This window comes from Drosophila persimilis, unplaced genomic scaffold (assembly GCF_003286085.1).
Source record: "Drosophila persimilis strain 14011-0111.01,24,50 unplaced genomic scaffold, DperRS2 tig00000477-arrow-pilon, whole genome shotgun sequence".
Taxonomy (NCBI): Eukaryota; Metazoa; Arthropoda; class Insecta; order Diptera; family Drosophilidae; genus Drosophila; species Drosophila persimilis.
In genome coordinates this window covers 3,895,429-3,919,973 of record NW_020825313.1, presented here as the reverse complement: position 1 = coordinate 3,919,973, position 24,545 = coordinate 3,895,429, and the positions used below count along the sequence as shown (strand labels likewise).

The window sequence follows — 24,545 nt, the reverse complement described above, 5'->3', positions numbered from 1 at the left end:
CGTCAAATTCCTTGGACCAACGCTTGATGAACGCTAAAACACCCTTAGCTTTATTAACTGTTGCGGGTATATGGCTGTTAAAACGCATTTTGTGATCAAATAGGTCTCCAAGGTTATTTGAACTCGATTTCTTAGAAGGTATGAGACAAAATGTGGATCGCGACGGTAAAATAAGTTCATAAGTTTACATTCAGAAGGGTTCAGAAAAAGAAGATTAGTTGAACACCACAATATTAGTCTATTTAGGTCTATTTGTCTATTTGCAACTACCAATCAAGTCTATTTGCAAGTACCAATCGGAGTCTAACAAGGACGACTCCGGCACCGACATGTGAGGTTGACCTGTAAGAAAATGAGCGGGGGTAAGGGGATCCAAGCTGTGATCGCTGGGCGCGCACAGTGGGCAAGAGTTGAGTAACCCTTCAATCTGAGTTAAAATTGTTGAATATTCCTCGAAAGTCAACGCACTGCTACCAATTACTCGGCGAAGGTGGAGTTTGCTAGATCGTACGCCTGTTTCCCAAAGACCTCCAAAATGCGGGGCAGACGGCGGAATGAAGTGCCAGTTGATGTCCTGACTCGTCAGAAAATTAGCAATTTCCTCGTCTTGACTTTGAGATACAGCTATCCGTTGCATCTCCGTTAGTTCCTTTCTGGCTCCATGGAATGTAGTGCCATTGTCTGAGTAAAAGTCGGATATGGGCCCACGTCGAAACAAAAACCGTTTGAAAGCGGCGATAAATACAGGAGTCGTCAAATCACTGACGAGCTCGATATGAATTGCTTTGGTGGACAGACAAACAATGATGGCAAACCAAGCTTTGCCAAACTTCGGTGGCCGACCTGCTGATGTCTTGATGGTAACTGGTCCAGCGTAGTCCAATCCAGAATGTAGAAAGCAGCGGGTGGGCTGAACGCGAAAGGCGGGAAGATCAGCCATGAGTTGTGTGCTCGTTCCTTTGCGCAGGAGGAAACATATCTTGCAGTTGAATACAATTTTGCGGACGGGCTCCAAGGATCCAGTACTTCTGGTTCAACGTGTGGAACATAAAATCGACTCCAGCGTGTAACGATGTGATGTGCTGGTGTCTACCTAATAAAACAGCGACTGGTGATTCCTTTGGAAGAAGTATGGGATGTTTTGCATCATAGGTTTCCATCGAATCAACAACAAATGGAGTGTAGTGAATCAACTTGTATTTTTGAGAAAGGGCTTGTCCAGTGCTCAGCTGTTTGTACTCCACTTGGAAGAACTCCATCTGGACATGTTTGATTACCCTAGAGCGGGCATATTCAAGCTCCCATGACGATAAAAACGATGACAGGCGGTCCTTGCAACGAAGTCGATGCACAAAACGAAAGCAATAGCTAATTGTTCGCAAGAGATGTGACCAGGAGGAAGCCTTGTTGATCATACAATTAAGATCATTTCCTTCATCGGAAATGTGTAGATTAACTTGGGCCTTGACCTTTACTTCCATCCGCTCAGCGTCCTCAGTCGACAGTGCGAACTTTGTCTTAGCAGGTGGCCAAGTGCGATGTGATTGGGAAAGCCACGGTGGTCCATTCCACCACAGTTGAAGTTCTACACGATCCTTTGGTAGAAATCCGCGTGATGCGCAGTCCGCGGGATCGTCCTCAATGCGAATGTGTTGCCAGCAGCTACGTGGGCAAGCTTCCAGGATCTCAGCAGTGCGATTACAAACATAAGTGTTCCAAGTCCGTGGGGGTGATGAAAGCCAATGTAGTACAATTTCTGAGTCGGTCCAACACGAAATACTGGAAATAGCAAGAGTTAGAGCTTGCGGCAATGTGGACCCCATCGGCGGAGCCGAATCCTTGCTCTGATGTTGGATGATGTACACGTCATCGTTTCTGCGGATGTGCGTATGTACGAAGTGTTTCTCAGGGTGCTCACTAACATCGGTGGTAACGTTACGTGGTTTAACTTGTTCCTTATCCATGATCGATCGAACTAAAGAGTCCAGATCCTCGTGAGCGTGATGTGCTAGTGCGTCGGTGTAAGCATCACTACTGAGATGGTAGCTGCCTGCAATGACCCAACCAAAATTAGTATGAAGTGCAATAGGATATTCTAAGCCAAACTCTTTGCGTTGTCCAGTGCAAATGTTCCAAATCTGATCAGATCCTAAAATCACGTCGATTTCGCCTGGTTTACCAAATGTAGGGTCCGCTAAGGGTAGATCACGAATCTCTTCCCACATCGGAGTGTTCGACTCGATCCGCTGGGCTGGAATCGAGGAGGTAAAAGTGTTCATAATCAGACCTGTGACCACCACTGAGGCTGAGCTTGTGCGGGACAGCAACGTGAATGTGGCGCGACCTCTAGTAACCCCAGCAGGGTTTGCGCCTAGACCAACCACTGGTATATGAGCATGCGTGCGCGGCAATCCGATTCGCTGAATAAATGATTCGGCGACCATCGTTATAGTTGAACCAGTATCCAGCAATATCCTGCAGGTTGTCTCGTTGCCCCAGGAGTCGACTATAGTGGCCAAAATCGTTGGCAATATAGCGTGACCATTGGCACCGAATTCCCTCTCCAATGTATGGTGGCTGACCACGGCAGGATCAGCATCCGCAGCGAACTTGGACGAGCGGGAGGTTGAGTCAGCTGATGTATTGACAGCAGCGGAAACCGGGACAGAGCGTATATACTCTGGATGGACAAGAGTGTGGTGCCTCAACTTACACAGACGGCACCTGTTTATGGAATTAGACATATTTACTTGATGAGATCGGCTTAGACAATTGAAACACAAATTATTATCCATTGCGAACGAGCGGCGGTCCACAACATCAAGAGCCTTGAATTGAGTACACGCAAAAATAATGTGTTGCCCGTGACAATATACAAAATCGCGAACATGCGTCTTTGGCACGTCCACATGATGAGAAACTTCATGACGTCTATCCAGCACCGTGTGTGTATTCTGGAGTAGCTTTGGATCTTGACAAGATTCAAGTGCATCGCAACGGGCGAAGACAAAGCCGAACAGGTCATTTATGGTCACATTTTCCTTGCACGATTCACTGGAGGTGGCCCAAGCTTCCTTGCATTCAGGGTCTAGCTTTGAGAGCAAGATATGGATCAGCCACACATCGCGGCTGTCGCAGCTCAGTGCATGTAGACCACGTATACTTTCGTCGGCGGTGTCGACTATTTTACGCAACTCGGCGATGTTTGAACCTTTTGCGGTTGGGAACGAAAGAAAGTTTTGAATGAACGAACGAGCAATCAGTGACTTTTTGTTATAGCGATTTTCGAGCCTCTCCCATGCGTCCTGGTAATTGGCATCCGATACGGGAATATGTTTTATCAGAGACAACGCTTCACCATCCAGATAGGATTTCAAATAATGAAACTTTTGGCACTTGGACAGACTACTCTTCTTGTCGACTGAGCCTAAGAACAAGTCACTAAACTGACACCAATCCTCGTATCTGCCCGAAAACGTCGGAATGCGTATTTTCTCGAACTGCAGCTTTGTGGTTCCCGATGAGTCCCGAATCCTCTCCAGAAGTTGAGTTTGTCCCTCAAATAAGCGTTCTTCAGTGTTCGATAGCAGTAGATTTGAGTTGTCGTGCTCATTATCGTGACTGCTCCGGTCACGTATGGCTTCAGTAAAAATACTGTGCGCACTAAAGAACCTTTTCTCATATTCGGGGATATCCAAATCCGGATCCACGTACTCATCTTCATCATTATATTGGACCAGCTCTTCAGAGAGCTCCATAAAGCGGTTGAAAGTTGCAACCAGTCGGCCCAACTTCTGCTCTAATGTTTGCACAGAAGTACATGACTGTACAAACTCTTGAGCCACTGTAGCCACGCGAGTTAGTTGGGATTTGCAGGCACCACGTTGCTGAATTAGACGATGCACTAGGGCCTTTATGGCGAATAGCGGTCAACGATATCACTCAATATGTATATAAATAAACTCAAACGCGGTGATCCGGCTCGAAAGACCAAAATTTGCTATGGTTATTAATTAGTGGACTGTATAATCTTTTAATATATTGAGCTTATTTATTTACATATATTGAGCATTAAAGATTGGCGGTTATGTTATAACGTGTATATGAATAGCGGGGGTTGTCTATGATGCGGCGGTATGAACTATGCGTGCGGTTGGTTTTATCTAGAGATTTCGACTAACTCAACTCCGCGAAAAGAAGTCGAGCAAAAAGGAGTTGGAAGATCACGCGATACGACTCGACGCGACGGTCTCAATGCAAAAATGGAACGCATCTCTGTGTGCGTGTGCAGCTGCGGGTCTGGCCATGCGTGTGAGAACATTACAGCTATGTTCTGGACCCGCGCAATAACAACACAGCTAAGCGCGTAAAACTAGCCACTGAAGCGGTGCAATACACATGAACATTGAACCAAAATTACGAGGCTCATTTCTCAACACTCATTATTGTTAATTTTTATTTTGATCTAGGGTTTATCATTAAAACGAAGTATGTTAATGGTCTATGGTCTGTTTTAATTGTAAAGTGTGTACCATATATACATACATACAAAGAACGTTACTCTTTGGACTCCCTTAAAAATTGAAGCAACTCTGCTTGGAAGCTCGCTTTGCCTTGGCTGCTCGCAGTTTGCTGGAGTATCTCTCGCTTTATTTCCTTGTACTCATCATGTAAATTCTGCTGCTCCTTCTGGAACAATCTCCAGAAGATTTTTCAGTTTAATCCGCTTTGGTGCGGCGCCTTAGTTGCAGAAATAACACTAGACCCGCAGCTGGATCTGTCCCGGGCAACATTAACGGAATTACTTCGGGGCCCCTGCAAATCAGCAGCATTATCATGCCAAATGTTTATAGCGAGATTTTCTATCTATGCAGTCCATTTCGATTTGCGTGTATTTTTTGTTTATTTAATGGCTGCAAAATACTAATCATAAAAAAAAGGAAGCAAATTCATAAATATGTAAGTTAACCACCGACACTGGACGTGTGCTGACCTAGCATATCAGCGAGGTCCACGACCAGAGTCACAGGTTTGGCGGATGCAGCTGCAGTAATTCAACACCACCCACAAGGCGAAAGTCAGCAGTTCCCACGGGTGTCGAACAGCTGCCAGCGACGTTGAAGTTCTGGGAACGACGGCGACGGTTCTGCAGTGACGGCAGCGCCGCGGCAGCACTGTCCGCGAACGTAAAAAGAACCAAACAAGGTGTACAATTTTTTTTGTGAAAACTCAAACAGAAAGTGAGAAAACAAAAAATAATAATTTTTCTTTTTGTGTGTGTGTGTAAAACAACAAAGAACACAATAAAAAAGGAGACGAGAGAAAGAGAATCTTGCATAAAAAAAAAAACACAAATATACTCTCCACTGTCCCCTGCACATCCAACGCGACGACCGCGGCGAGGGATAACTACACGCTCGAATATAAACACGACTGCTGCGCTGGATATATCTAAGTTAGAAAACATGTTAGTGATTTGAAAAGTGAGAATTCCAAAAATAAATTAAGTTTCAAATAAAATAAAAATAAAACTAAAACGAGTGAGTTAGAGAATTTTCATTTCGGTGACCATTCATGCCGTAGTCTTACAATAAATCTATTTTAAACCGAATGGACAGAAATAGAAAAAAACAGAAACGACACGAACTTGGTGCCAGAACATTAGAATGTTTGCTTGGGGGGTTCATTGACCTACACGTACCTGACCAAGTTGACCAACCCGCTGCGTGCAGCCAAACCGAAAAAACAGATATGGACGTACATATCGTGTATTGAACCGCGTATGAAGTCGGAAGCAACCGAAATAAATATAAAAACATCTCAGAGCTATAATTGACACAGCCGTGCAAAGCGCACTCACAGTGCAGGCGCGAGAGAACACTAGGAGGGAGGACGCCCTCAAACAGGAGTTTCAGCAACAGATAGCATTAGTAAACTCTAAAATACAAAACTCACATCTCGCGGTACCCGAGGTGAAATTCTATGAGGATGTAGAAATAACCGACGGGCTCCCTTGCGATGAGCCTCTCTACGCAGTGAAGTGCGTCCCTGAGTCCCACGGAACTCAGGAGACGTACGTAGTATGGAGACCGGCGGCACATGCCGAATACAAAATTTTCAAAAGGTATGACGGAAGCTCCCGTCATTACCAGGCCATACTCATAATCCAGAGTAAGATTAGGGGCCCAGCAGATGCGGTCTTGGCATCATTCAACACACCGTTGAACTTCGAGGCCGTCATCGCACGACTAGACTTCACATACAGCGATAAGAGACCCATACATGTCATTGAACAAGAAATGGGCACGCTGAGGCAAGGCGGAATGTCGATTCTGCAGTACTATGATGAGGTAGAAAAGAAACTTACCTTGTTGACCAACAAGGTCCACATGACCTACGACATTAGCTTGGCAAAGGGCATGTGCGAAAAGTTCAGAGGCGACGCACTCCGTGTATTCATCTCTGAGCTGAAGCGTAGCTTGACGGACGTACTGTTCTCCGCTCACCCCCCCACTCCACTCACCCCCCCAACACGAGGTGATAAAGGCCTTCCCAGCCACAAAATTCTGGCACTGCAAGAATTTCGTGGCTAACGTGTTCAACGTTAGTGACAGGAGAGAAATAATCACCAAAGAGCATAACCGAGCCCACAGGGCAGCGCAGGAAAATGTCAAGCAAATAATGACAGAGTATTATTTCCGTAAAATGTCCAAACTAGCCAACGAGGTGGTCCTAAATTGTAAGGTTTGCGCAAGGGCAAAGTACGATAGGCACCTAAAAAACCAAGAGCTCGGCTAAACGCCGATTCCCTCACAGGCTGAAGAGATGTTACACGTTGACTTCTTCTCCACAGACAAAAAATTCTTCCTAACCTGCGTAGACAAACTATCCAAGTTCGCAATGGTGCAATAGAGGACTTACGACCCCCTCTACTGATACTAATGAACGTCATTCCCAGGGCAAAGCAAGTTGCGATATTGCGATAATGAGCCCGCTCTTAAGTCCGAGACTATAAGGTCTCTTCTTCTGAACAATTACGATGTAAACATCGTAAACGCACCGCCACTCCACAGCGTATCGAACGGCCAGGTGGAACGGTTCCACAGCACCCTGTTAAAAATAGCTAGGTGCCTGAAAATCCAAAGAGGAATCGTAGACACGGTTGACCTCATCTTGCAGGCTACTGTCGAATATAACAGTTCCATTCATTCGGTAACCGAGCAAAGGCCCAAGGATGTCGTAACCACCGCTTCGCCGGAATGCATCCAGGGCATTGTAAAAAAAATAGAGGAAGCACAGATTGAGCAGAATGCTAGACTAAATAAAAACCGACAAAACAGAGTCTTCGAAGTAGGCGAAGGAGTCCTAGTAAAAACCAACCGCAGGCTAGGAAACAAACTTTCGCCCCTCTGCGATGAAAGAATGGTTGAAGCGGACTTGGGGACATTGGTCCTCATCAAGGGGAGGGTGGTCCACAGGGACAACCTCCGTCGGTAATTTATAGTTTTAATCCCTTTCATTTCCATTTTCCATTTTAGGCTTATAATACTGACACTTTCACTCTTGACCACTACGACTGCACGGGTAACGGACTACACGCACGCGAACTATATTCCCATCATAGACGGCGACATACTGCTTTGGGACCAGTACGGATACTTACGACACTCGACTAACCTCACAGACTACAGATCCATGATCGACGAGACAATGAAGTTAACAGACTTGTTTCGACAATCTCACATGAGGAAGTTGTTGGAGATAGACACAGGACACGTACAAGACATGCTAACTGCACCATTCACCATTCGACATTCACCATAGAAGGTTAAGAAGCCTTGACTTCCTGGGGACAGCTCTTAAGGCTGTAGCGGGTACGACAGACTCAAACGAGCTTAGGAATATAGAACGAATACAGACGCAGCTAGTCACTGCAAATAATAGAAAAATCGACATTAACACCAGGACGCAAGAACAAATTAATCAACTCACAGACACAGTCAATAAAATTCTGAAGACCGCAAAAGACCAACATGTGAACACGGGTCACCTGTTCGAAACCCTCACTACGCGCAATAGAATGCTAATAACCGAATTGGGGGCTCTCATGATCACCTTAACTCTTGAAAAAGTTAACGTAATTAATTCAGAGATTATAGACCACTCGGATATCGAATCAATTCTCACCAAACAAGTAACAGGGACCTCAATTACAGACTTAAAAATATAATAATCATAAAATAAAGAGAAAACGAGGTGGAACGTTGTGAGTTGCTGCGGACCCCGCAACTCTACAGTTATACCCGATACTAAGTCAGTATGGCTCTCCTCCGGCAGACGCCGCTAGTATTAAACGACACGACAAAGAGTGCGTGCGAGAGAGGCAGAAAATCAGTCTGAGCGTGACGTCGGGCGCTGCGTAGCCAGTGAAAATTGATTTGTTCCTTTTGGCTATAAAAATGATCTGATCTGATCCAGATTCAGCAATCTGATAGATATGGTTGTTATCTATGATTCTGCGTTTTTAGTTTTCTCGAATCTGCAATATTGTGGATGCAACAGTTTTTCGTCCTTTGTGTGGGCGGAAGGGAGTGGGGCGAAATTTTGAGATATACGTTTTATAGTGAGATCTAACAGGAGTTCGGACACTAAATTTGGTTATTCTAACGTTAATAGTCTCTGAGACTTGTGGATGCCCCAGATTTTCGTCCTTTGCTGGGGCGGAAGGGGGTGTGGTGAAATTTGGACACAAAACGGTCAAGATCCGATATCACAGGAGTGTGGATACCAAATTTGGTTGCTCTAGATCTTATGGGTTCTGAGATCCTTGAACTCATATTTTGCAATTGGCAAAACCGACCATGAAACCTGTGTGTTAGAGAGAGACAGAGCGAGAAAGAATGAAATTGTTTTCTTGATTCTGGCTATAATAATTATACGATCTGGTTCAGATTTTGCACTCTAGAAGATATAGCCATCTTCTAAGATTCTGCTCAATCCTTCCTCTGTTCCAGCCAGCCAAAGCCGGAAAGGGGCGCAGCCAAGGCCCCCAACAAGCGGCAACGCTCAGCGGAGGACCCCGCAAATCAGCCAGGTCAAGCCCAGCAAGCCAAGCGGGTGAAGACCCACCTCACGAACCGGTCGTTCGCTGAGGTGGCGAGGGGCAAGACCCTGATCGGTGTCCTGGACAGGGGCGCCGAGGACGGCCATGTCCCTCGCGATAAGTGGCACCTGGTGGAGAACGAGCTCTAGGACCGGTTCCTACTGGAACTGGAGGAGAACGGCGGACCACCGCCAAAGTGTGAGGACGCAGGGTGGCATCAAGGCAAGGTGAAAGCCATCGCCTGCCAAGACGCTCGCTCTGCGGCCCTCTACATGAAGGCGGTGGCGGCCCTAAAAGAGGTCTATCCAGGGGCGAAACTGGAGGCCGTGAAGTGGGAAGATGTCCCTAGTCGCCCGAGAGCCAGAGCGTGGGTCTCGGCTAAGCCTGCAGAGCCTGAGAAGATCCTCAGGTTACTGCAGGTCTGCAACCCCCACCTTCCTACAGCCGATTGGAAGGTGGCAAAGGTGGAGGATATCCAAGGGCAGAGGCGCCAGATTATCCTCGTCCTAAATGAGGAATCAATAGATCTCCTCGCAAAGTCGGACGGTGTAGTGGATTATGGCTATAAGAAGGTCACCATATCCACTTACAAGTCCGATCGCAAGGGCAGGCAAGCGGAGGTCGAGCCATACCCGGAGCTGCCGGAGATCCCGAAAGAGGGGGCCTCGTGCGAGGAAGATAACCCGGCGTCGGATGCGGCGTCCATGATGTCGGACGACATCTTGGACGACTACGCGTTCGACGAGAGCGACCTAGCCAGAGGTCTCAGCCATATCGTTGTCGGGGAGGAGCCGGAGTCCCCTGACAGCGATCCAGAAGTAACAATGGTGGAGGCGAGCCTCAGGAATGTCGTTGACGCTCCTGCAGATAAACCTCCACCATTGTAAGGCAGCATGCGCTGCTCTACTGCTCCACCTGGCCAAGGGTGGAGCCGACATAGTACTCATTCAGGAGCCCTGGATCCTCGGAAACAGGGTCTCCGGTCTGAGGACTTCTGACTACAAGCTATATGTAGCTGAAACCGCAGGTAAAACTCGTACCTGCATTCTTGCAAAAAGAGAGTTGCACTTATTTTTGCTCCCAAATTTCAGCAATGAAGACCACACCGCAGTGAGCCTCGAAGGCCAGGAGCGCTCACTGAGGATCTGCTCCGCATACATGGGGCATGAACAACCAGACCCCCCTCCACACGCGCCTCTCCGGGCTCTAATCGCAGACTGCTCGGCCAAGGACATCGGCCTAATTGTGGGGTGTGATGCCAATGCACATCACTGTCAGTGGGGAAGCACTGACACAAACGAAAGGGGTGAGTACCTTTTCAGTTACTTACTGACCACACAGATGGTCTTATTAAACCGGGGTAGTGATCCCACCTTTATCATTAAAAACCGCAAGATGGTCCTGGACCTCACGCTTGCCTCTCATGAGATACAGCGTAACATTGTATCCTGGAGGGTCCTGGAAGAGCACTCCTTCTCGGACCACAGGTACGTGGAAACTGTCTTCTCCTTCTCAGTGCCGAAGCCAGTCCGATTCCGGAACATCAGGCGGACAAACTGGACTCGGTATTCTGACTACCTCTGTCGTGTTCTCCCTGAGCCCCCATCTGAGGAGGAGTTCTCCACGGAGGCCACGACTCGTCTTCTTAAGATCTTTACCGACGCCTGCAATAAGGCGCTCGACAAAGCATGCCCCTCTGGCAAGAACAGAGGCCGGAAGAAACCTGAATGGTGGAATCCGAAACTGGGTGAGCTCCGGAAAGCCTCCCGGAGACTCTTCAATAAAGCTAAGGCTGAAAACGTTGAGCAAAACTGGGCCGAGTACAAAGCCAGTCTGTCACTTTTTGTATTTATTTGTATATATATTCCTAACGCGACAGTATTCCTACTTTATGTTAAAGCGCTAGTCACATGGAGTTCACATATATATGTAGTTGTATGCTTTAAGCAGAATGATTTTCTTATTCTAACATTTTTGGTATGACCAATATTTTTATTATTATGACTAATATTTGTATTATTAATACTAATACTAATTCTAATTTTTTTTTTGTTTTTTTTCTATTTTATTTTTTTTATTTATTTATTTTTTTTTTTTATTATTATTTTTTATTATTATTATTATTATTATTTTTATTATTTATTTGTATTTACTTATTTATTTATTTTTATTTATTTATTTATTTTTTTTTTTTTTATGGGTTTATCAAGTGTTTTTCTAGTTTATCCCTAAATTGCGTTGCTCTACTAATATTTTTAATATTGAAAGGTAACTCATTCCATAACCGAATAGCATTTGTTAAAAATTGTTTTCCTGAATTGGCAAGTTTGTACCTTATGGTTACCAGATTCAACGTTCTATTTGATGAAGCAAAGGTTAATTTATCATATAAGTAGCTCGGCTGTCTGGTATAGATTATTCGATGTAGAAAAATAATTGTTCTGTACCCTATCCATGTCTTTAAATCCATTTTGAATATTTGTCTTGCTAAGATTGAGATATGATCGGTTCGTCTCTTATTATATATGTAGCGGGCAATGTTGTTAAATGTTACTTTTAGTTTTTTTTGAGATTCAGCGTCACAATTTCCAAATATTTCAATACCATAGAATAAGGTGGGTGTCAAATATGTCTTAGCTATCATTAGTTTGAGTATATCTGGCAGGTATTTTTGTGTTGGTGCGAGTTTTCTTAGTAGACTATATGTTCTACCAGTAGCTTTCACTACTTGGCTACTCCAAGAAAGCGTATTGTTAAATGTTAATCCTAAGTTTTCCACCTGATCTACGTAATTAATTTGTTTTCCTTCGATTTCAAGTTTTGGATAGGCCATCGTATTTAGTTGCTTCTTGTATATAATTACACATTTACATTTATCTGGATTAAGTGCCAGACCTTTACGCTTCGCCCAGCTACTCACATTGAGCAAATCACTGTTACACACACTTATACACTCATCAATTTTACTCAATGGACGACTAACATACATTTGGACGTCATCCGCATACATATGACTTTTACAATTTAACAGGACGTCTGGCAGGTCATTCACATATAATGAGAACAAAAGCGGCCCAAGAACTGAACCTTGAGGCACACCACGTGCAGTGCTCATCATTGAAGAAATTCTACTTCCACTTACCACTACCTGTCTTCTATCCGTTAAATACGATTTTAATAGCTTTATAGCTACCTTACTAAAATTGAAAAAGTTAACTAATTTACTTAATAAGATTTCGTGGTTAACCGTGTCAAATGCTTTACTGAAGTCAACCTACAACAAAGAACTTAGAAAAGCCAAACGCGCCTCCTGGCGTAAGTTCTGCAGCGAAATCGAGAGTAACTCAGAAGCCTCACGCTTGCGCAGAGTTCTCTCGAAGACAACACCCACCCTGGGCTACTTGAAGAACACCGACCAGTCGTGGACTACGTCCAGCGAGGAGTCGCTAAATCTTCTCCTAAATACCCACTTCCCTGGCTGCGATGAAAACAGACCCAACTACCTCGCGCCTCCTTCCGTCGCCTCAAATGCCATCCTGAGACTGCTAAGCCAGGAGAACATTTCCTGGGCGATCAGAAGTTTCAAACCCTACAAGTCCGCGGGGCCAGACGGCATTTTCCCTGCCCAACTGATTCACGCGGGACACAAAGCCATTAACTGGCTCAAAATAATTTACGAGGGAATCTTCTCCCACGGGTGCATTCCTGACACCTGGCTTCAGACCAAAGTCGTATTCATACCCAAGGCAGGCAAGCCCTCGCACACTGCCCCAAAAGATTTCAGGCCCATTAGTCTATCGTCTTTTCTTCTAAAGGCGATGGAATGGCTCCTGGGGCTGCATCTCACAGCGTGTATTCCGTCCAGTCTGATCTCAGACTCCCAGCATGCCTATCGGAAGGGAAGATCCACCGAAACGGCCCTACACTCGATCACATCGATCATCGAAGCGTCCCTTAATTTTAAGGAGTACACCCTAGTAGCCTTCCTCGACATAGAAGGCGCCTTTAACAACATACTTCCGACCGCCATCACGGGCGCACTGACGGATCTGGGCGTTGACTCCAGGACGGTGAGCCTGATCGATCAGATGCTACAATGCAGGACGGTTGAGGCATCACTGGGGACGTCAACGTGTACCAGATTTGTCAGCAGAGGCACACCGCAGGGCGGAGTCCTCTCGCCCCTCCTATGGAACGTGGCAGTGAACACACTGCTGCGGGAGATAGAGGGGGGTGGCTGCCGCGTGGTGGCGTACGCGGACGACGTTGCCATAGCATTCTCCGGAAAATTTCCGCAGACGTTGTGTGAGTGCATGACAAGTACTCTCACGAAAATGTCGAAATGGGCAGACAAATGCGGGTTAGGCGTCAACCCGTCTAAAACGGAACTGGTGCTTTTCACTAGGAAGTACAAAGTTTCGGCACTGATTCCCCCCAGACTATGTGGGGAAACGCTAGTCTTCAGCAACAACGCCAAGTATCTTGGCCTAATCCTCGATAGAAAGCTCGATTGGAAATTGAGCATAGAGGATAGAGTAAAGAAGGCCACAGTGGCCCTCTATACTTGCAGGAAAGCCATCGGACTAAAATGGGGAATGACCCCATATATAGTTCGGTGGCTCTACACCGCCATCATACGACCAATCATGCTCTATGGAGTGGTGGTATGGTGGCCAGCCTTGGACAAAAGGACAGGCCTCAATAAACTCAGCAGAGTTCAACGCATGGCAGAGCTATGCATAACTGGCGGGCTACGCACTACTCCAGGGGAAGCCCTGGATACTGTGCTGGACCTCCTCCCGGTTGATCTCATGGGAAAGAAGGTGGCAACACTTTCCGCCCTCCGAATGAGAGAAGCCAGACTGTGGAAAGCATCCGCGGTTGGGCACTCGGGAATCCTGATGAGACTCCCGCAATTACCAGAGAGGACAGATTACTGTATCCCCAGTGATCACCTCTCGACGCCCTTCCAGGTATCAATCCCATCTAGGGAGGACTGGGAGATGGGCGAACCAGGGCCTGCAAATGCGGTCCACTTCTACACTGATGGCTCAAAGCTAGACGGCCGCGTGGGAGGCGGAGTCTACTGCAGCGAGCTGAACATCAGTCATTGCTTCAGGCTCCCGGATCACTGTAGTGTGTTCCAAGCGGAGGTTGAAGCCATCAAGGAGGCCATTTCGATCGTCTCCAAACTGCTCCTAGATACGCACTTAGTGTGCGTCTTCTCGGAAAGCCAAGCAGCTATCAAAGCTCTAGGCTCAATATCGTCGAACTCAGCGACTGTAAATGACTGCCGCAGGTCTCTGCACGAGATCGCAGAGCAGTAAGATCTCTTCCTTATATGGGTCCCCGGCCACAGGGACATCGAGGGGAATGACGCCGCCGACGAGCTAGCCAGGCAGGGTACTACGATTCCTCTCCTATCGGAGAGGGAGCAAGTAGCGATGCCCTTGGCTACGTGCAGGCTCCTAACGCACGAATTGTTCGAGCAAAATGCCAATAGGAGATGGCAGCAAACCGTTTCCTGTAAAGTCTCAAGATTGATATGGCCATATCGATCGAAGAAGCGCTCAGCAGAGCTGTATAAACTCAGCAGAGCACAGTGCTCTGCAGTTACTAGAGCCATTACGGGACACTGGCAGATCGGCACTCACGCCTCTAGACTGTCAATCCCTCATAACGACGAGGAGGAGGAGGAATCGGTCCCCCACTTCTTCTGCCACTGCCCAGCCCTTGGAAATCGTCGTCTTCGTATTCTCGGGGCCGCTTTCCTCACGGACATTTCGGACCTGTCCGTAATCAAACCAGGGACCTTGTCCAAATACATCCAAGCCACCGGATGGGACTGCCCTTAACCTGCAGTAGTATGCTCTCACGGTTCGGGCAACGCGAAGGGGCACATGCCCATGCGGCAACACAACGGACCTGTTTATAGGTCCAAGTGAGCTTGGGGGCGGGAGGCTCTTATAGTCTTTGAGCAGTATGCTCTGAAGGGGACGGACAGACGGACAGACAAACATGGCTCAATCGACTCGGCTATTGATGCTGATCAAGAATATATATACTTTATGGGGTCGGAAACGAGTCCTTCTGGACGTTACACACATCCACTTTTACCACAAATCTAATATACCCCAATACTCATTTTGAGTATCGGGTATAATGAAAGTGTCTAATATTAAGATAGATCGTAAAGAAAACATCATAAATTTTGTAATCCAATTCCCCATTGTAAGCAAGCTATGCAGGAAAATCACCATCTACCCAGTCGCGCACAGCGGGCTGGTACTGCAGCTACAAGACAACCTGGTAGCCGAATGCAACGGGAAGGTCATGGCCGCGACAAATTGCACCCAAACAGCGACAGCCACATTTTGCAAGGAGTCAGAGAACGTTACCTGTGCGCAAGGTTTCCATTCTATGGACATCGCTCACTGTCAGACGCAACCAAGCCACCTCGACCCTGTCACTGTCACTGTCACGACGGCATCATCATCATAAACGATCGTAGCGCCACCATCAGCTAGCAGAGAATCTGAACTTTATCAATGAAGTCAGGGGCAGCGTTGCCATCTATACCACCTCAACGATATCACTTGGCCTAGTGATAGTGGTATTCGCCTTGAGCTCTACAAGTCTCCGAAATAGTCCAGAACTATGACGCGACCGAGGGTGGTCGATCTTGAGAGGGGGAGTAGTTAACCACCGACACTGGGCGTGTGCTGACCTAGCATATCAGCGAGGTCCACGACCAGAGTGACAGGTTTGGCTGATGCAGCTGCAGTAATTCAACACCACCCACAAGACGAAAGTCAGCAGTTCCCACGGGTGCCGAACAGCTGCCAGCGACGTTGAAGTTCTTGGAACGGCGGCGACGTTCTGCAGTGACGGCAGCACCGCGGCAGCACTGTCCGCGAAGCCGGCTGCAATCATAGCTTTTAATTTCATTAATAATTAGTCTTAAGTTTGAATCCAAATAAAGCGCAGCGTATCGCTCGCCTTGATCAGTTAATTATCATTCATAATATTCGGTCAGCTACCGCTACCAAGTTCAATAACTATCATAACTCCAACGTTTGATATCACTCAGCTAGCGAACGCTTCTGAGGAATTCTTAACTTAACATAACTAATAAAAATACCCAATAACAGCATACTCGTTGTGTTCTGGTGTAATCTAATAATTGGCGCCCAACGTAAAAAGAACCAAACAAGGTGTACCATTTTTTTGAATCCAAATAAAGCGCAGCGTATCGCTCGCCTTGATAAATTAATTCTCATTCATAATATTCGGTCAGCTACCGCCACCGAGTTCAATAACTATCATAACTCTAACGTTTGATATCACTCAGCTAGCCAACGCTTCTGAGGAATTGTTAACTTAACATAATCAATAAAAATACCTAATAACAGTATACGCGTTGTGTTCTGGTGTAATTTAATAATTTGTACAATATGTACATACATACATATGTGTACTTGTATTTTTTCTCTGTTCTGTTTGTTGTATTTTTTCATGTTTCATGTCTTCAACGATTTGAAATATCGCGAACTATTTTTTATTGCCATTCATTGCTTTTTAGGGTGGCATTTGAAAATCATCGGCTAACTATCGCATAGAAACGTGCGGTTTGAGAACATCCAAAATGGATGGTGGACTAACTGGGAAATTTTCGGAACGGCAAAACCTTATGGACCATTCCCGAAATGGATGGTGGATGACCATCAGTGCGAATAGCCTATTACGGACCATGCCCGAAATGGATGGTCGTCAGTGTGAATAGTATATAAGATATATAAGGTTTTTGCAACTGCTTTTGATAGTGTTTCATTCCAATATATTTATTAAATTAATTACAACAAATTATTTTGTGTACGGCCATAACTATTATTTCTGGATGGAAAGGTCTCTTCGGCGGTCTCGTGTATGGCTGGTTTGCCAAGTTGAAGACTACGCAAGTCTAGGCCAGAACTTTGACCTGATACGTTTCTTTCACTTTGGATATTTCAAATTTATCAGATTCTACATTTCTTTATGAATATATTCATGCCGTATGTACCGTGGGCCTAAGTGATAGTTCTCAGTATCATCGATTGAGCCCTTTGCATTCTTTCTAGATTACTAATGCAAGCGTTTACCCGTAGTTCGGAGCCATATGTCCAAATTGGTTTGAAAACTGCATTGTACTAAAGTTCTTTTGTATTCCAGTTTAATCTTTTATTAGTTTTAAATTTCAGTAGATTTCTCTTCGCTTCGATGTGTTTACGCCAAGTGAGCCGTCTATCCAAATGGACACCAAGGTACATATGATACTTCGGTGGTTTGTGGAATGTTGATGTTGTTCAGAGACACTGTTGGGCAAGATTTTCCAAGGAAACGAGATGAGATGATAAGTGTTCCGTTGCTCTTGAAGAGCACTTGGAGCGACTGAGGATGTCAGTATCATCAGCGAATGTCGAAGTTGTTGTAAGTCTGTTTGTCCATATATCTGCTTATAAATAATATACAATTGTCCGAGCACACTATCCTGGTTTACACCAACTTCAATTGGTTGATATTCAGAGAGAAAATCTGTGCATCTTAATGTGAAACTTGTGAATGTGATACTTCTTCGCTGTAGGTATGACTCCAATATTTTATTGGTGTTCTGTGGAAGTAATATTCTGATTTTTTTAATTAAGCCATCCAGCTAAATGCGGTCGAAAGCTTGGCCGACATCTAAGAAGACAGTGGAGCAATATTCTCGTCTTTCAAATGCATTTCGTATCTCAGAGGTTCCATGTTTTTGCGGAATCCAAATTGTGCATTTGGATTTCACTGTTGATGTGTAGGTGTTGCTTGATATGATTCAGGCGCAGATTTTTAAATACTTTTGATAGGCACGTTAGGAAACTGATAGGTCTATATGATGATGACTGGGACTTGTCCCATCCGGCTTTATTGATCATTGTTAGACAGATTTTCTCCATTGTTAAGGATCGTAGCCCCATTTCATCATTCTGTTGGACAATATGGTGAGAAAATATATTGCACAGCTTGGCAATTTTATGATCATTTTAGGGGAGATGAAGTCGTGGGCCTGCTTTGAGGTTTGGTCCTTAATGACTCTTGTCATTTCTCCTTAAGATTTTTGGTTAGTAGGCGCATAAAGCTATTTGTTGCTGAATGTGGTTTGAAGGCGTTTTCTAAACGGACACACGCCTGATTTAGCTTTCCACAGGGGGAATCGTTTTTACAGCCAATAATGCTTCAACTCAGCTTTCTAAGTCATCTTTACAGACATCAATATGGGAACTTCTATATTTCTTGTAAATGAGCTAATCTGCTTTGCTAGAAGTAAGAAAGTGTGGGCGTTTTGAGAACTGTGGCTGGTCATAAACGTGAAGTAAAATTGGAGAGTGATCCGATGATAGATCTGTGCAGTGTTCTAAACGAATCTGAGCCTGCGTCACTCTTCTTGTAATAGTAAAATTAATAAAGTCGGATTGCTTCTTTGGGGATGTGGGCCAATATTTAGGCCTACCCGGAGAAATAAAGTCAAGCTTGTTTCGTGGTGTGACTAAGCATAATATAAGTGTCTTCCATCCGGGTTGCTGTGTCGAGATCTCCAATTGGTGTGCTTGGGATTGTAGTCCCCAGCTGCTATAAATCGGTCCCATCATAGGTCAAAGAATTTTACAAATTCTGCTTCGAAAACGAAGAAGTGCGGTGGGCACTACACTGCGGCTAGGCTTAAGTAACCGCTTTGAGTTTCGATATGAATTGATGTTGCCTGTAGATAAGTTGTAGAAAGTGATGGTTACAGATCATGCCTGATGGGAAGCTTGATCAGAATAAGCCTTAAAATCGGGATGGTTTGTCGGATAGAAGTTGTAGCGTTAATGTCGTGTTGATCGAGGAACTGCAAGAGCTCGCATTTCTGCTGTGAAATGCCATTCACATTCTAGAAAGATACATTTAGAGAAACCGTTTAAGCAGATTTCTGTTTGATTAAGAGCTACCAGAGGTGATTTTGATTGCGCATAAGTTAATGCGTCGTTTGTTGTATTGCTACCGTTGTATTTGCTCTAGTTACCAGTATTGATTCAATTCCATTTGTAGAGGCACGTTGGCCAGTAATTTCTGTAGTGTTTTGTTGAAGTTTTGGCTTAGAGACTGAGGCGTACGACTCGTACAACGGGTACGACTTAACGCCTCAGCAAAAGAAACTCAACGCAAGTTTTGTCGGATGACTGGGCGTTTGCGTTTGTGTGATTCCTCAACGTATATTGGAGTTGGGTGAACTTTATTTTTACCTATGGGCATACTATCAGGGGTCAGTTCTACCTTGAACATTGGTTGGAGAATTTTTTTTAATTTTATTATGTTTATGTTCATTTTGATTTCAAAGCCTTTATCTTTAAGTCCAGCTATCATCTCATTGACTGGAACTGTTTATTCGATTCCTTTAATAACAGCTTATAATCCTTTGCAACTTTTAAGTTGTTAGGTACAGTAATTCATGGCCACTGATCGATAGATATGTTCGTCATTGACTTGTATTTTTGTTTATTTTATGGTTTAGGGGTTTAGGACGTGACATACAATTTTTTGTAATTTTTGCAACCAATTCAGTTCAATTTGCCTGACGCACATAAATAGGTGGAGGCGTTACTTGCTTGGCCTTAGATATTTGAGCGTTATCATCATCTTCTTTTGGGTCACTAAGAAACTGCAAAACTATTGTTCGTTAGCGCTTTTAGCGCTTTTGAATTTAATGTGGCGTGAAAGAGCTGGCCTTACCCAGATATTCTTTTACGCGCATATTACGAGCACAGTCTGTGCTGTTACAAGCACATTTATTTCTTGCTTACGAAATTTAATACTCAAATAAATAAGGAAAATGTAACAAAGTAGATCATTTTTTTGGAATGTGAACGCTTGAAGGAAAAACATTCATAAAATTGTTTTTATTTAAAATACAATTTTTTGTGAAAATTTAATTTAGTTTGTCACTTACATGACACTTTTGAGAACACTTTTCGGGTAATCCGAAAGGAGATTTTGGTCTTACTTGTCAAATAAAAGGGGCTTAAAGCAGTTTTTTACTGACCTTTTGTATAAAATTGTTATTACTGGATCTGAAAAAACCATAAACCGCAAACGACGGTCAACACTTTTTTCCTTTGATGTCTTGTCACTGACAAAACCGAAAAAGACCACACACACACAGTCTCTCACTGAGCAGAACAATTTTTGTCTCTTCGCTTGTGTTATGTGTTTCGGGTTTTCGGTTGAGCCCGACACACGATCGCGTCTCACAATAACAACTTAGAGGGACACTTTGGTCAAGCGCTCACAGCAAAAGTGTCTTTAAATGAGCAGAACCAAAAAAGTGTCTGAGTAAAGTGTTTTTAGTTTTTTTTCATGTGTATTCATGTTTTCCGCAACTTTTGGGCTATTGTAAGCATGACACGTACAAGCACGCATAACGCATAACTGTTGACACTTTCGGCGTGTATGATAAAAACCTCTCATTGACGGACACATTGAGAAAAGCGACTGAAAAGACCTGATAAAATCTGTTTTTTCTCAACTCGATCTTCGCTCAAGCAAAGACCGATTTTTTCACTTGTCTTTTGTTCCTGTTTTCATCTTGTCGCGAGCGAACGAACAAAGTGTCTGTTGCGTATGTATGCGTGCTTGTTTTCGGTTTTGTCAGTGACGAGACAGCAAAGGGAAAAACTGTTGACCGTCGTTTGCGACCTATGCTTTTAATACATACCTTCAGCTTGTCAAATCAGAAAAAAAGTTCGAAAATAAATGTGAATAAATGAAATAAATCTAGAAAGTGGAAAAAACGCGGCTAGCTCTAAAAAAAATTGTGCTGGCATATGTTGTGCTCGGGAGCTCACAGCTGTTCAACGATGTCGACTTTATAAATTTTGATGTTATCGATTTGCTAAATAAAAATTTTGATATCGCCAAGAATTAAAAATTTGGCGGATGTTAAAAATATAAAATTTGTATTTCGTCACGCTAGATCAGGAAATTCGCCCACTGTGCAACGTTCCGATAACTTTTGTGAAAGTGAAAACCGGAGTCTGGGTGATTATTGCATTATTCTCTTAAACTTTTTAAACGTAGAAAGGTCTAAAATAAGTTTAAAAATATTGGTATTTTGCACATTTAGCACTCCTTGCCCAAATCTCAACAGAATATTTTTGAATTTACTTCAGAATTTACACTTATAGTAGTTGTACCCCTTTTTATATTTTCTCAAACTTAGCTTGCGATTGGAGTTGGTTGGATGCTTTTTAAACTGCAGTCAACTGAAAATGTATTGCGCGAACACTTTAGTCTGACACTGTATATTTACTGAAATTCTATTTAGATAAACTATGAGTGCCAGAGTTTAAAAAGATGTAAATGTTTTTTTGCAGATAAAACAAGTTTAGTTTTGGGATGAGGTTTACTATATAGATTTATAAAAACTTACGCCGTTCCTGTGGACAGGTCCCGTTTTATTTGGTTAATGTCGCGATTACGATGCATTTTAGTTGGCGGATAGTCAAAGCTTTCATTGGTTGATCCACCACCGCTCATACTAACTCCCATTAAGTTGCCCCCTATAATGGATGGAGCCGCGGTCGCCACTCCGAGTTGTGTAGACATTAATGACGTCTGCGACGTAAATGGCGTATATTCATTTAAGTTCTTCGTATTCAAATGATGTCCTATGTTTATGCCACTGGTGTTTGATACGATCGCGGCACCCATTCCATTATTTGAAGAAAGTGAGTCACACATGCTCTCATTGGAGCTCGACGTGGAAGCGGCCATCAATGGAGAATAGTGTTTACTATGACCGTAAACAAAATGGCTGAGCTGAACAGGGGGATGCTGTTGTGGTCCATTGGCAGCATTGCCTCCCCCGCTACCCATTAAACGTTCCTTCCGAGTTGCGGTAGGCGGAGATACATTGTTCATACTCAAAAGGTTGCTAGAATTGGCACTAACACTGGAAATGTTCGTATAAATGTGGCTATTAGATAATGATTGCGATACCGGAGTGACCGTTGCCAATACGTAATCTGGATGTCGTAAATTACTGATACTGTTTGTGAGTGTCGTATGATGAGCCTGCAAAGTCACACATTCGCTAGTGGTACATCCGGAGCTGCCAGTCGGCCGGCGTGAACTTATATCGCTTAGTGTTAATGTGTGAAGGTTTTTGATGCTGCCTGTTGTGGTTGCCCGAACACCATTTGAAACATGCATAGGGGCAACAGAGCAGCCGCTACCGTCGGTCCCACCAATTCCGATCGATCCCCCTGGAGGTGTACTGCTATTGGCACTATTGCTATTGGTGGCAAAGCTCATATTGTTTGGAATATTTTGTACACTGGATGAGTTGATTGGTTCTCCGCAATTTGATTTGCTGGCCAAATTATATATCTTTTGCTGTGGGGAGTATATAGGGCTCCGTCCGGTAGTGCCTCCCACACCACCAGTAGAAATTGCCTTGCCTGTTTGAGAAGCGCGGGGCATACGCATTGGTGGACTGCTGCTACTGTGGTGTATTTTACTTGGTGCATCAGGCACCATCACATCACTGCTTGGGTCATTCCTGAAGATCCGCTCGTAGTTATCGATAAGAATGTTAATAACAATATTGTTGAACTTAATGTCCAGTATGGCAGCAACAGTCTCTTCAAGCGGACGTAGCAATGTTGGTCCAAATACTACACCAAGGTTAAATACAGACATTTTGTTCTTGTCGTACTTTCGCGAAACCCTAAAAAAAAGTATTATAGTTTTTATTTATATTATCATATAAATAAGTCATATGTTTTAACTTATTATAAATAGATGGATATATTTGTAACGGGGAGAACGTTGTGAGCTGCAGCTAGGGCCGCGACTGTAAATTTATACCCGATACTCATTCATTGCTCACCTCCGCCAGAGGGCGCACACTGTACAAGGAAGAGTTTGTGAAAGAGAGCGAATGAGAAATCGCGAGGAAGGCGTTGCGTAGTCACCACAATTTCATTTTTATACCCGATACTCAAAATGAGTATTGGGGTATATTAGATTTGTGCTAAAAGTGGATGTGTGTAACGTCCAGAAGGAATCGTTTCCGACCCCATAAAGTATATATATTCTTGATCAGCATCAATAGCCGAGTCGATTGAGCCATGTCTGTCTGTCCGTCTGTCCGTCTGTCCGTCCGTCCGTCTGTCCGTCTGTCCGTCCCCTTCAGCGCCTAATGCTCAAAGACTATAAGAGCTAGAGCAACAATGTTTTGGATCCAGATTTCTGTGATATGTCACTGCTACAAAAATATTTCAAAACTTTGCCCCGCCCACTTCCGCCCCCACAAAGGGCGAAAATCGGTGGCATCCACAATTTTAAAGATACGAGAAAACAAAAAACGCAGAATCGTAGAGAATGACCATATCTTTTAGACTGCAGAATCTGAATTGGATCGTATTACTATTATAGCCAGCATCAAGAAAACAATTTCATTTTTTCTCGCCCTGTCTCTCTCTAACACACAGGTAGCATAGGCAGCTTTGCTTAGAGTAAAACATTAGCGCCTAGATCTCAGAGACTATAAAAGCTAGAGCAACCAAATTTGGTATCCACACTCCTAATATATCGGACCGAGACGAGTTTGTTTCAAAATTTCGCCACACCCCCTTCCGCCCCCGCAAAGGATGCAAATCTGGGGATATTCACAAATCTCAGAGACTATTAAAGCTAGAGTAACCAAATTTGGTATCCGCACTTCTGTTAGATCTCACTATAAAACCTTTATCTCAAAATTTCGCCCCACCCCCTTCCGCCCACACAAAGGAAGAAAATCTGTTGCATCCACAATATTGCAGATTTGAGAAAACTAAAAACGCAGAATCATAGATAACGACCATATCTATCAGATTGCTGAATCTGAATCAGATCAGATCATTTTTATAGCCAAAGGAAACAAATCAATTTGCAGTGGCTACGCAGCGCGTGACGTCACGCTCAGACTGATTTTCTGTCTCTCTCGCACGCACTCTTTGTCGTGTCGTTTAATATTAGCGGCGTCTGCCGGAGGAGAGCCATACTGACTTAGTATCGGGTATAACTGTAGAGTTGCGGTGTCCGCAGCAACTCACAACGTTCCCCCTCGTTTTTCTTCTCGTTATAATATTCATCCGATCTGATACAGATTCGGCAATCTGCTAGATATGGTCATCCTCTACGATTCTGCATTTTTAGTTTTCTCGTATTTTCAAATTGGGCTATTTTCGTCCATTGTGGGGCGGAAGAGACGGGGCATTTGGAAAAAAAATTGATTTAGTGGGATCTCACAGGAGTCTGAATACAAAATTTGCTTGCTCTAGCTATTATAGTCTATGAGGGCGTTAAACAAGACGGGCAGACGGACAGACAGATGATCAAGAATAAACAC

At 44.2% G+C, this 24,545-nt stretch overlaps 1 protein-coding gene across 2 annotated transcripts in view; it reads right to left on the bottom strand.

Moving 5' to 3' along the window:
* Positions 1-24,545, bottom strand: part of LOC6603208 (rho GTPase-activating protein 26) — a 287,480-nt gene that overhangs the window by 55,458 nt on the left and 207,477 nt on the right. For both annotated transcript variants that reach the window (XM_026989983.1, XM_026989982.1), the window contains exon 10: positions 21,582-22,880. In XM_026989983.1, coding sequence (XP_026845784.1) covers positions 21,582-22,880 — 1,299 coding nt within the window. The remainder of the gene's footprint in view (positions 1-21,581; positions 22,881-24,545) is intronic.